Raw genomic sequence first — 13,282 nt, forward strand, 5'->3', positions numbered from 1 at the left:
TCGGTTCTTGCTCCCATTAGCTGGTAGGCAACAGCTGATTCTTTATTGTGTTGCTCGTTGTCGTGCAGCTGCATCATTAGCTGACCAATCACATTAATACAGAGGTGCAGGCTGTCCATTACCACCAGGCTGGTAAGACGGCAGACCCACTATAACGCTCTTTCTCTTAATGTGTAAGATTTATGCTGTTGCTGAATTGAAGTATATTCTCTGGTTCTCCATGGTTGACTTTTTTTTTTCTACTGAATTTACCTCGCAGTACCACAGACACACACACACACACACACACAGAACTTGTCAGCATGGATGTTAGAAGGAACTTAGTTCCTCATATTTTTTTTTTTTTTCCTGGTCCTGCAAAATCAGAGGCTGCCTCATCATAAACATCAGCTTTGTGAATCAATGCATCAACTTATTTTCAGACACTGCGTGTACAGGTACTACCCAGAAAATTAGAATATCCTGAAAAGGTTGTTGTATTTCTGCAATTCAACTTAAAGGGTGAATTTGACATATTATATAAATGAATAATATGCAAATCAATATATTTCAAGTTTTTATTTCTTTGGATTTTGCTGATCAGGTCTTGCAGCTTTAAAAAAAAAAAACTCAAATTTTATAATAATTTTCTGAGCTTGTGGGTTTGTGGTTTTAATAAGATGAAAATGTTAATCAGCAAAGTTACACCAAGGAACTGCTTGAGATGTCAATTTGCGTGGAATGGCTCAATAAAATTTGTTGGTTTCATCTTTTTTGTTAAATTGCCAAAATAAAACAACTTTTACTTGATATTCGAATTTTTCGGGTAGTACCTGTATATGTTCTAATCGATGTTCATGCTGTTGGCTCAGCGGCCTGACGACCAGTGATGACTTGCATCCCATTATCCCCCCTCTTGATGGAAAGGTGGTGGTTCGAGCCTGGGCCTCGTTTGTATTTACAGCAGGTCTCGGCTTTGCTGTGGATTTTGAGTTTAAGTTCAAACTGCCAAGTGCCGTCCCTCGAGAATCACAATTTCAATCGCCTCTCACTTAAATCGTTATTAATAATATGGCCTGCTTAACAAGCGGCAGACTTGTGCTGTAACTTATTGTTTTGCCTACTCCTTGATCATGTGATTCGGGAACTGACAGCTGCTGCTTGGCATGTGCAACCGCATGCGATGCTCTAAACTCGGCGTCGCTTTGGATTCCCCTGATGAGGAGACGTTTCAAAGGCCAGGCGGAGGTCATCCTAATTCACAGAGACGCACACAAATGCCCTTGATCACTTCAAACAGAGGAGAACCGGCATAAAAGTGAAACTATCACTGAAGTTTAATTACGTCTTATAAAGATCAACGTTGCTGTCAGACCCCAGTGTACATCCACATGGTCAAATGTTAAACTCTGGTAAATGCTGAAGCTTCAATCCAAGAGCTTAAAAGAGCTCCAGTAACACTGTTGAAAAAATGTAACTGAGCTGGAGAAGCTTCACCTGCAGCTTCACCCTGCTGGAGAATAACCCTGCCTTGGTGTCTCGGAAGAGCTCTGCTCAGGTCTGCAGAGGAGACTGGACAGAGGCCGTCGCCCTCCCCACGCTTCTGTCTCTGCACGTCCCGCTCCTTCCTCCCGTGTCTCCTCTTCCATGTTAGTGTCATGCAAAACATTCATTCGTTCATTCTCATTTGTCGTCCGCTGCCATCTGAGGAGAAGCTGAGACAGTCGTTTGCCAGTCCAGTCGCTATTACCCAAATCATCGCGCTGCAGAACGTGCCTCTTGTTCTTGCTGCGGCCTTGAAAAACCGCCGCGGGCAGTTTGCATTCCAGCTGTGATTGCTTGGCATATTTTTTCGCAGCAACGCCCCACAGACGGGGAAATTGAAAAGCCGATTTTCTGTGAGGGGTATTTGGCATCGGCCAAGACCTCACTCACTCCAGGTCTCACTGCAATCATATCCTGCTCTAAAATAGGAATTTGCTCATCATCATCATCATCTGGCCAACAGTTTTACACTAAACATTTGTTGAAGTATAAGAACAAGGCCAAAAACATTTTTTTCCCTCCAAGTCTTTTGCTCTATACAAAACAGCAACTAAAATATCAGCAGTGTTTTTACATGGTCAAATTCTACTGCACAAATCCACTTCCCAAGTTCTGGCTAGATTGTCCAGCCTAATCATAAAACCATTAAACAACAGTAGTTTTTCTTATTTGCTGGGTTTCTCCTCACAGGGTTGACTGTTAAAAAAAAATTACATTGAATCCATCTTATTTCACAGCATCAGATAAACTGTGCAACAGCATTATGATATTTTCAGTTTTGATATGTTCTGCATTGCAAATAAGGGGAAGCTTGGTTGAGACGGTGAAATGCTTCTAAATCCAAATGAGAAAGTCCCAGATTGGTGGGGATACTGTTGGAGCAGTTCATTGATTCCTTAAAGAACTCCATCCCCAGCAGCAGCGTAGAGGAGGAGCTGTCTGAGGAAATGAGCTGTTGAATATTCTCCTCCCAAAGATAATTATTTCTCCCAGGTAGAGAATACTCATTATATTTAACATTGTCTTTTTTTTTCCACGCTAGAAGTCCCGACGTGTTCTTTTATATACATCTTTGCCTTTTGTATAGATTCCTTCTCATTTTGCCATGGTGAATGTTTGAGAAAATGGAGAAGTTACACTTTAGGAGAGACACTGGCTATCAACATGCAAACATTAAGCGTTTTTTTGTCAGAAAATACAAAGGTCTGTTTTGTTACACATTTTCTTTTCTTTTTTTTTACAACAAAAACATTGCTTAGTTTGAATGCTGTTGCTTACATTTCTGTATTCTATGACAGCCCATATACTGGATCAACTGTTGCTGACTTCTTTGGTACTGAAGCAGAGCCGGCCCAAGGCATAAGCGAAGTAAGCGACGGCTTAGGGCCCCAAGGCCGCTAGGGGGCCCCCAAGATAAATAAAAAAAATTAAAAATATTTTTTTTATTTTTTTTCCCCCCATGTATAAATGATGATTTCTACATGATCAAAGATATATTATTGTACAAAAACACACTTTCAACAGAGTGCAGCTGCTGATGTAGACCTAGTTCTTGCCTCTGCCTCTGCAGCTAAAGCTTCGCTGCAACGGTGCCTCCTGCCAAGACAAAAAAAAAAGTGTAACGCCGGCTCCCGACAAGGGCCCCAAAATCAAATTTTGCTTAGGTCCCCATGGAGGCTTGGGCCGACCTTGTACTGAAGAATAAATTGGGAAAGAATGGAGAGTCTAAGCCCATACCCAAACTCTGAAACTGCGCAGTAATAATGTGTTCAAGTGTATTTTGTGCACTAGGGTAGTTCTATTCTGCTGCAGTCATAAAATACACTGTGCAGTCACTTCTCTTTACACACTCAGCAGAGGAGGCGTAAAGGGATGAAGCATCCAGTGTTAATCAAATGAAATTAGGCGACTCTACCCCTTGCACTCTATCAGTGCGCTGAGCTCCTCTCTGGGCCGGTGTTCAAGTAAGATCCAAACAAAGCTATAAACAGCCCAGCCCAACCATAAATGATGAGGTAAGATTTGACTTGTGACCTGCTGATTCTGCACTGGTTCCTCGTCACTACTCCACCACCTGACCCCATCCCTTCCCTCTGACATCTGAGATGGAACAGAGCTAAACTAGTGGTTTATTTATTCACACTGTAATCTGAGAGCGGGATTGAAACCCGGTGGATTCCGATGTTGCTGCGCATCAGCAGTGCATGGCTAAGCTGTTTTTTTGTTTTTGTTTTTTTTTACTGGTCTGACCGCAGAGAACATGGCACACACAACTCCACCAAATCCATCTGCCGCGAGTGAAAACCGTGGAGCGCGGTGATAACTTTGTATATGTCGCCACCTAGAGGCCACACAGCATCTTGGGCCATGTTGCTGCAATATAATGTGCGAAACAGACGTTGTTTTGAATAACAATAACGATGACAATAGCAATAATAATAATAGCAAAGTGGTCTTTGACTCTGCACAACCAGCACTCTGCACTCCACAGATTTCTCCACAGATTTCCAATGCAAAGGTTCAATTTTATGTTTTGTATGCCATCACCGTCTTTACTTATCTGTATTATTACTTTATTGCTGCATGTCGCATATCGAAAGCAGTGTAACATTTAGCGGTGAACATCAATATTCCTTCAAGAAGTTTAACATTGCATCAAAACAAAAACACTCAGAACTCGGGGAAGCATGAACTAAAAAGATACACTTTATTTATGATCAAGGGGCCTTATTGTACAAAAATACACAACTGTTACATGGGTGCCTTGTGTCAGGAACTGTCATTCGTTCACCTGCCGCTTACAGCCATGATGCTTTCCTGCGAGCGGTGACGACATGGGACAACCACTCAATTGCTCAAACATTTTTCGCCGAGAAAAATAACAAGTCCAACAACGCAATACCGTTTGCCATAGGGAAGAGTAATAGGATCCTAAATTCTCGAGGCTAGACAAAAATGACTGATCCATTCTCACAAAACCTTAGAAGAAATGCTCAACATGGGATGTCGCTGAAACACTTGAGTAGAATTGGTCTTGGGTGGCACTCTGTGGCCTACTTGGGATTGGGGTCTGGTTTTCCGTCAGCCTTTTTCTGCTTCTGTTGCATTATCTCAGCATCCCTAAAGGGAGGGAGGACATTTGGAGACAAAAATATGTATGTATCAGAAAGCAGAAACATAAAAAATAACATTGTTTTATTATCAAATATAAATCCATCATCTATGTTCCTGTTGTTTCATTCAACGTAGTCAATCTCCTACAGCCTAATTAAATCCATCAATGTTGCACTACACCAGGCATGGGCAGCCCGTTAAGCTTTTTAATTCAGCCCGCCAAACTTGAAGTAATGATATTAATAGTGAGTCATGAATGAAACGGCTGTATTTCATCCATTTTTTCTGTATTTTAAGAGTCATTTCAATAAAAAGCTAAACACCACGGGGGCTGCAAAGACACATACTTTGTTGGAACTTTGTTTTGTTCATTTTTCAGTTGACATTTAAATCACACGTTTTCTATATATTCCATGATAGATTCTTTCATCTATTTTTTCTCCAATGAGGTGGGCCACCGAAACACTCCATCTGCTCCTGCTCTGTCAAATTTTAGAACCCATTGTGGCCCCACCAGCCAAAACATTTTGAACCATCCCTGCACTAGAAACACCAAAAGCTTATTTTGCGTCATCACAAAAAAGCTATTTGAAGAAAATAGGATTATGATAGTATGAAGATTATGATGACATCTTGATTCACAATGCACTGTGGCAACAAATAATACAAATAGATTTATTAACAACCACCAAGAGTTAAACATTAAGCCGGACAAACAGGTTAGCCGGGTATTGGGTGGATCACACTCAAAGTTCATCTTTATACTTGTAACTGTTGTTTACCTCTGCTTCCGAGCAGCAGCAGAAAGCCCATCGTCGCCCCTCTTCCCTTTACCATGCTCATTCGATTTTTTGGCATTTTTCTGGCGGGCAAGTTCGCGTTGGTTTCCTCCTGAGTGTCAGAGAGAGGGAGAAAGAGAGATAACATCAGAAAAATAGGGACGAAAAGATGGAATACGGAACAAATACGCTGTTTGGAGAAGCCGCGTTGACGTGCAGCTTTTCGGAGTAGCCAACGTGGCAGGGGGGCGCTGTTGAGCTGGCGACGGGTCAGCGTCGAAATCGTTCCAACGACTTTCAGGTCGTTTTACAGCGTAAACAAGCAACCCGCTACCTGACCCTCATAAATAACTGAAAACACGGTCGACACTGACGCCTCGGAGAGCCACAAAACAGCAGCACCGGCGCACAAAAACACCCCCGTATCGAGTCGGAGGCCAAAGGCTCGGACTAGCTGCTGGATTCACAGAACGACTAAGAGTTGTTTAAATATTTGCTGTACGCGGTGGCGACGACAGAGGAAGCCCCCCCATCTTGAGATATATCGTGATGAAATATCACCCCCCCAAAAAAAGTGTCGTTGATTTAAATCACGAGACAGCGAAACCGGAAATGTTCGAGCAGGAGAAGTTAACCTCTTGTCCAGGAAATAGACGGGGACCCAAGTGACCGAGCCGAACCAGCGACGCTCAGGCAAGATGAATTTAAGCACCCGTGTGTTCGGCAGCCCGTTCGACACGTTGATACCTACTGGTCATTTTCGTAATCGACGCCGCTTTCACCCCCAAAATCCAAATCAGCTCAGCCAAAGGGCCGTTGGCTCACTTCAGTCTTTCCAGTCGCTGTTTTTCGCTTTGGTTGCGCCTCGATGGCTGCCAAATATGCGCGAGAGTTCCTTGCGAGAATATCTTCCGTCGGTAGCGCATGCGCCACGAATGCGTCATTTGGTTTAGACTGAATATCTTGAATGTTTCGTTCGGATGTCTGCAATTCCGCTTGTATTCACACTTTATATGTCTTTGGCGTTGATATATATATATTTTATTTTATTATTTTTTTGTTTTGTTTTGTGTGTTTAAGTAACGCACATGTGACACGACCACAACTCTCGATGTTGTCATAATACCCGGCCGGTACAAAACATTACACTTGACACCTGCCAAAAGTCAATCCTGTAGACGCCAGCAGGGGGCAGTCTGTGACTAGTAGCGCCAACAATGAGTCGTTGGCGTTGCCGTGACGTAGTGAACCAAATGATTCGGTTTACGTGACGAAACCCACGCAGGTCGAAAAGAGGCGAAGGAGCTTGTTTACAGGGAGGGAAATACTTGAATTGACTGGAGGATTGATACGTCGTAACAACAAGACAATTATTTGATTGATGAACGTCAAATAAAACGTAACAGTATTAATTATAATAACGTTATCTTCTAGTTGGTGAAAGCAGCAGAAAGTTTTGATTTCAGGTCTGATTTATGGTGGACAGACTATATTTTCACTAGGTTTTTGTTGTTGTTGTTGTTTTAATTATTATTAACACTATGTGTGTTGAAGTTAAATCGATAAGGAATGAGTCACATCTGCTCCAAAGTGAACTTTTTCCCCAGACAGTGACTTTATGAACAGAAGCAAATTAGTCATCGTTTGCAGCTCAGCGTATGTGCCTCATCTGGTTTCTGCTAAATTTTCTGCTAAACAAATATGCAAACTTTAAAGTTTTTTTTTTTTTTTTTAAGAATAAAGACTTTGTTTTAATACACATTCGTAAAAGAACATGTCTGTCTCTTGTTTGATGGAGAACAATGAAAACTTTGCAGAAAGATGATCTTGTATTTTAAGAACATAATTACTGTTTGAACACAAAGAACCATCGAGCCGCTGCTGTGGTTGTTAAGCCAACAGCCAATTTGGTTGGAAAATGAGGTCTCTTTCGCAGTAAAATGATACACTATAAGTTTTCTTTCCTGGCCTGCAGTGTGTTATTTGTTAAACAATTTGGTGCATTTCTTCACACAAAAGAGGTCATTTTTGCTTCGACTTTTACTAACCTGAACCTCGCAGAGAAAGATACCTGATGGAAAGATACCTGTTCTAGAAATAATGGCATGACTCATTCACATATCTGCTTCTAATGCGTCAGCAACACTCATTTGAGTCAAATAATCACCCGAGGGCTTCTATATAATATTTACCTTCAAAAGTATGACTCATAGCCGTATTGGTGAAGGAAAAAGTAGTGTCAGAAAATATATAACACACAATACAAGCTAAAGATCAATTGAATATATTTTTCACGGCTTTCTTTCAGAAATCTATTCATACCTAACACATACCACCAACTGGCCCACCAAACTTGAAGAATTGAAATTAATAGAAAGAAATTAATTTTTAAAAAAAAGTTGTATTTCATCAGTTTTTTTCAGTGTTTTAAGATTACTAAGAATACTGTGGGGCTTCAATATTTTGTTGCAACACTTTTGTTCTCAATTGACATTAAAGCAAATGTTTTCTACATATCCCATGATACATTTTTTTTTCCTCCTATGAGGTGGCTCACCAAAAGACTCCGTCCATCTGCTCCTGCTCAGAGTCAAAAAGTTTGCCCAGCCCTGCTTTACACTGTCAGACCTAATGTCTCAAAGAGAGTAGCTGTACTGACCAGGTTGAATATAATATTCTAGAAAAAAAGAAAAAAAAAGCACAACAGTATTACTCTTTTATGTAGTTCCATTTACCCACAACGTTGTCAGTCCTGGGGCCCTATACACGTATATTTAAGACTGGAATGTTGGTATGGTGGATAAAACATACACACACAAGGCCATGACGTCTAAAAGCATGCCGGGCAAAGTGTCAAACTGTCTTTGGGTGAGGCGATCCGGATCTCTGTTTTCCCAAACAGCTGCTTCCGTTGACAGCATCCTGCTGAAAACAAAACTATCACCGTCTCCCAGTGCAATTATCACCACCTGGTCATTTTGACTACGTCGACTGCTGCTGCTTTTACAGAGCTGCTGCCCCCCCCCCCTCTGCTGCACATTTATTATGATGGAGATGTTTTCCATTAATACGACTCTGCACACAGGAGTCCGCGCGCTCGCCAAGCACTTTCTACCCATTCGCGTATAATGACATGCAGGCAAATTACACAATTTGGGCCCTTAGCTGGGTGCGTGCATGTTGCATTATTAACCCTCGTGACCTGTTCTTCGTATCGGTAATGATCGGTGATTTTGTGACATTGTGGATCTGTGGCCAGCACGTGATGTCTCCTGAGGACAGGAAATCTGCCATTGCTTCTTCCTCAGCTCCCCGTGTCTCAGTTGTGCTGATGCCAAACGGATCAGTCAACAAAACATAAAAAGCAACAGCAGCACTCAACCTCGAATCCTCGCTCATCCATCTCGCCAACCTCCATGAAATGCATTTTCATTTCTCAGAACTTCAGTGGATTCCAGAAACACTTTCCTTTATGGGTACGGATGTAGGGAGTAGATGAGCGAGAGGTAACTCTTTGAAGTTGCCGCAGTGTGATGCATTAGTAGGTAAGGACGCTCTCGACTTACCTGTCATAAGAATAGAGATACAAGTGCATAAGGATCCTATATTGGAAAACACAATAAAAGACCATATAGCATCCTAGTGCCATCAAAGCCAAAGAGCTTCTCAGAGGTCACTCTTTTTCTCGAGACAACTAAAAGGAGCTATCATCAGTATGTTGGGTAGTTCTCAAGGGTATCACCGTCATTATTATGCAATGCAGTGGTTCATGTCTCTGGCCTTTGTCCTCCTTTTCACAGAGCATAAAGGCTTTGACAGTACAAACACAGTATACTCTTGAGGGGAAGAACACCGAAATAGGTTAATGCGTGACAACGTCAGGGGGAAATAGGGCAACTTTATGTTGTTGCTTGATTGTGAGACACACTGACAAGTTAGACGTTCAACACGGGGGCGTCGATTCTGGAGAAAAATGCTTTAACCTTTTTTTCCGGTTTTTGGCAGCTGTACTAACTGACTGACTCATACCTTTCAGTTGAAGTGGAGTGTAATAAAAGTTTAAAATGTCAAATGATAGATTCAGCATTTTTTTAAGAAGAAGAAGAACGAAGGAATTTATCTTTTGCACATTGGTTCCTGTTATAACATATTGCGTCTTGAGTGAGCGAAGGTGATACGTGGCATGGTACGTAAACTATCTTGATCAGGGTCAAATTACCTTCTTCCTTTCTGTACCTTCCCATGTACAACCTTTTATTTAACTGTACAGTTCAGTCAGTCCTCGGGATCAATGGTTGCTTAGGCACAAAAAAAAGTTACGTCATTGTCACACTAGGTTGTCCTGGAGTGCAGATGATGGACCGGATGACCCTGTGCTATCAAAACACTGCATAGAAACAATCCAGCAGGGTGGAGATTAGAGAGGGATGAATTTCACTGACATGACTGTGAAAGTACATTCTGATAGTTGGGAGCTGTTGTTTTTTTTTTTTTCCATTTTAAAGATTGCCAAGTCAGGCCGGAAACAAGAAACAGAAAATCTCTTCAATGACAAAATTACGTAAAGTAAGCCGATTTCTATTGAAGGAATTCTATGGCTTTAATAGAAAGATATCTTTCATTTTCAGTTCCTTGACATCCAGCACGCATCAAATGAATTTGCATCTGCTGTCTCGATATTGACTCAGCTGAATCCTCAGCCTTTTTCTGTCGTACTGTGAATGAGCGCTGTTCTCTCACGCAGTGTCAGCGAGTGGAACCGTCAAACCAAATGAACATTTGCGACATTAGCGGGAGAGAGCTAAAAACTCAGACGGAGCACACGATCCATTAATTGGCCTTCTGCACGTTTTTGATATTTCACGGCGGCTAAACATGACCAGGGTCCTGTGACACAAGCTGAGCAGATTTCTCTCTCATGAGGTGGGACAATAGCAGCCATCCAGGGAGAAAATGACGGCTTCACGCGTAAACCAAAACTGGGTCTTGTGCTCGAATCAGGGCTGAAGTCATGTGCTAAATGGAGGAATGTGTTAAATTACCTGTTAAGCGATGAGAAAAAGCCTCTCACTTTGTTGTCTGCACTCAAATTATGAGCTCACTTTAAAGCAAAAAAAAAAAAAACCTGCCTCTGTCTGTGTTGTCAGGGGAAACTTTAATTAAAATTGTGGCTTTGTTGACTTTTTTTAAATGGGTGCCAAGGTAACAGTCTTTTCTCAGAAGATGCATGCTAAGCAAAAGTTAGAAAGTTACATTTCATGCACAAAAGAGGACGTTCGAAGCAGAAACTGAAACTGCAAACATCTTCAAGCTGCTCATCACATTTTCTCTTGTTTTCCCAAATTCAAGCACTTGTTTGATTGATTTATTTTTCTGGACGGATCTTGTTTTTGTTTTTTTTTCAAGTGAATGAGCTTGTTTGCCACCGTCACATGATTGACTCAAATTGGTTCCTGCCATGCGTTAGTCGAGTTGACTGATGGCCTGACACTCTGTGTGGAAAAATATGTGAATTTGTTTTTCTCCCATGAAATTGGGATGCCACGCAGCACAGATCCGCTGGAACACTCAGTGAGCACGAGACGCTACTGGTTACACTGAGTCCTCACACTGAGTGTGCCAATGCAGTCCTGTCAATGCACACCCTACTCTAAGTGGGACGTAGTGATATAAACAGTACACAATGTTAGACGTAGTATGAGGCAGGAAGTAGTCGCTACCGTTGAGACATGTCCCAGTTGGGAGGAGAAAACACTTTTGTTCTGTATTCTGCTTTGGCTTAGTAATTATATAAAACAATGTCAAGAAATGTTCACCATGACTAAATAAGAAGAATTATCACAGTGCTGCAAAACAGTCACAAAAAATGCCAAAACATTTGGATGTTTTTGGGGAAATGTCACCACTTTTTCATTTTCACAGACAGTAAATGGAATATTGATGTTGAAAATCAGCATCTCTGTGAACAAAAGAGAAATAAAACATCCAGCGCAAACTTATCAGCTCTCCCCAAGGAGCGACACTAAAAGTAGCATCCCATATGTAAAAGCCTTCGCCATGGCAACCTGCCCGAACCGGCCCTCAATTAGTTCAGTGGCAGCACACATGGGAACCTCTCACCCATCTCCAGACGGGGCCACACTGAGCCCTGTGGAGGACTTAGTGTATGCTAATACCCATGCTGCCTTCACCCTGAGAGGACTGACAGAGACAAATATCATGAAGGCTGGAATTAGACATTCAGCTCTTTTAACTGTTTCTGCTCCCACAGCTCTGGAGTTTAAAAAAACAAAAAACAAAAAAAAACAACAACAACAACAGTCTGTCTAATATTTAGCACAATTAATACTCATGAACCTCTTATTTGGTGCCTTTTTAATTATGATGTTTTACCCATAGAGAGACGTTTTAGATTTCATCCAGAGGGCATCCACAATGACTATAATTTACACAATCAACTAGAAATGGCCTCTTGAATTGTGCAAATTACAAAGTATTACAAACTACGCATATCACACGCATATCACAATCCAGGAAACTTGATTGATGGTATGACGACATTGTCATAAATGCCACAGAATTGTACGAGGGTAATTTTGACATATAATGAAAATATAATGGCAGCATTTTGAATCTGGTAGTTGCCTTTTAGTTTGTATCTATGCTCACATTTCACACCTGAGGCTGTGTTAGTCACTGAGCACCTGTTACTACTTGTTATGCTGACTAGATGTGTTTTTTTCTTTTTTCATATATGGGCTGATCAAATGGCATACTGCATAAACAATGACACACGCACAGATGGATAGATAGATAGATAGATAGATAGATAGATAGATAGATAGATAGATAGCCTATTAAAAAAAAAAGACAAATCTTACTCAAGCTACCGTATTGGACAGGAACTCGCGGGGGGGGGTCTGTAATTGTATTTGAGCGTGATTCTGTCTGGGGGTTGCCTGTTCTCTTTGCATTTGCTGGTTCCACTCATTACAGCGTGCAGCTAATGCAAGGATGAAAGTCCTGAATGGAGTGACGTCCACAGCACGGGTGAGTCATCAAGACGTCACAGGCGACGGGCGAGACGCGCTTGTGTGTTACACACTTGTGTCTCCATCCAGTTTTTTGACGTTCAAGTGTAATTACCCAGACTTAATGCACGATGCAGCTTGTGTTGATCCAGTGACTCTAATCAGGCTTCAAACGGAATGAAAAGGCTAAGCCAAGGCATCGTCAATGGTGCACACACACTAGAAGGCATACAAACAAAAAAAGAATGTGTGTGTGTGTGTGTGTGTGTGTGTGTGTGTGTGTGTGTGTGTGTGTGTGTGTGTGTGTGTGGTGGGGAGAGACGAAGGGGGAGGTTTGTGCTGGTTCCTAAAGAATCAGTCAGTCTTTCGGAACCACTATGTAATCAGGTCACGGTCTAGTGTGCAGGTATACAAATATATGTATATATATATATATATATATATATATATATATATATATATATACATATATATACATATATATATATATGTTTGTCTGTATGTATGTATATACGACGTGTTATGCTAGTTTCTATTATTTTAATGCTCAGTGCTTTACTCCTCCATTAAGCGTTTCAACTTCACTTCACCTTGGACATACAAAATATTATGAATAATACAAATTAGGATGCCTATTTAAAGAAGCCCTATGCAATAATTTATTTGATTTCAAGAAACCCACTGTTAAAATTTAATAACCTACTGAGAAAGACACCACAGATCTTACTTTTAAGGATAACAATAAGGTGCTTGAATGCCACTAATCTCCTTGTCCAAAATTGAACTAGTATATTTAGGACACTAAAATCCCCAGTAGGATTCAGCAGAGACAAT

General features: G+C 41.3%; 1 protein-coding gene across 1 annotated transcript; it reads right to left on the reverse strand.

Annotated features, from left to right (window-relative positions):
- Nucleotides 1-4,212: 4,212 nt before the first annotated feature.
- On the reverse strand, nt 4,213-6,327 carry serf2b (small EDRK-rich factor 2b). The gene is made up of 3 exons (XM_076051004.1): nt 6,169-6,327; nt 5,421-5,529; nt 4,213-4,644 (listed from the first exon to the last, which is right to left on the reverse strand). The coding sequence occupies exons 1-3, from the start codon at nt 6,173-6,175 to the stop codon at nt 4,578-4,580; spliced, it is 183 nt and encodes a 60-aa protein (XP_075907119.1). The 5' UTR covers nt 6,176-6,327; the 3' UTR covers nt 4,213-4,577.
- Nucleotides 6,328-13,282: the final 6,955 nt, after the last annotated feature.

The sequence above is a fragment of the Nelusetta ayraudi genome, unplaced genomic scaffold (assembly GCF_046127955.1).
Source record: "Nelusetta ayraudi isolate G7.1 ecotype Tasmania unplaced genomic scaffold, CSIRO-AGI_Nayr_v1 ptg000005l, whole genome shotgun sequence".
Lineage (NCBI taxonomy): Eukaryota > Metazoa > Chordata > Actinopteri > Tetraodontiformes > Monacanthidae > Nelusetta > Nelusetta ayraudi.

Coding starts and splice junctions, on each gene's coding strand:
- serf2b (XM_076051004.1), bottom strand. Junction 4,645..5,420: donor GCTGCTGCTCGGAAGCAGAG/GTAAACAACAGT, acceptor CCCTCCCTTTAG/GGATGCTGAGATAATGCAAC.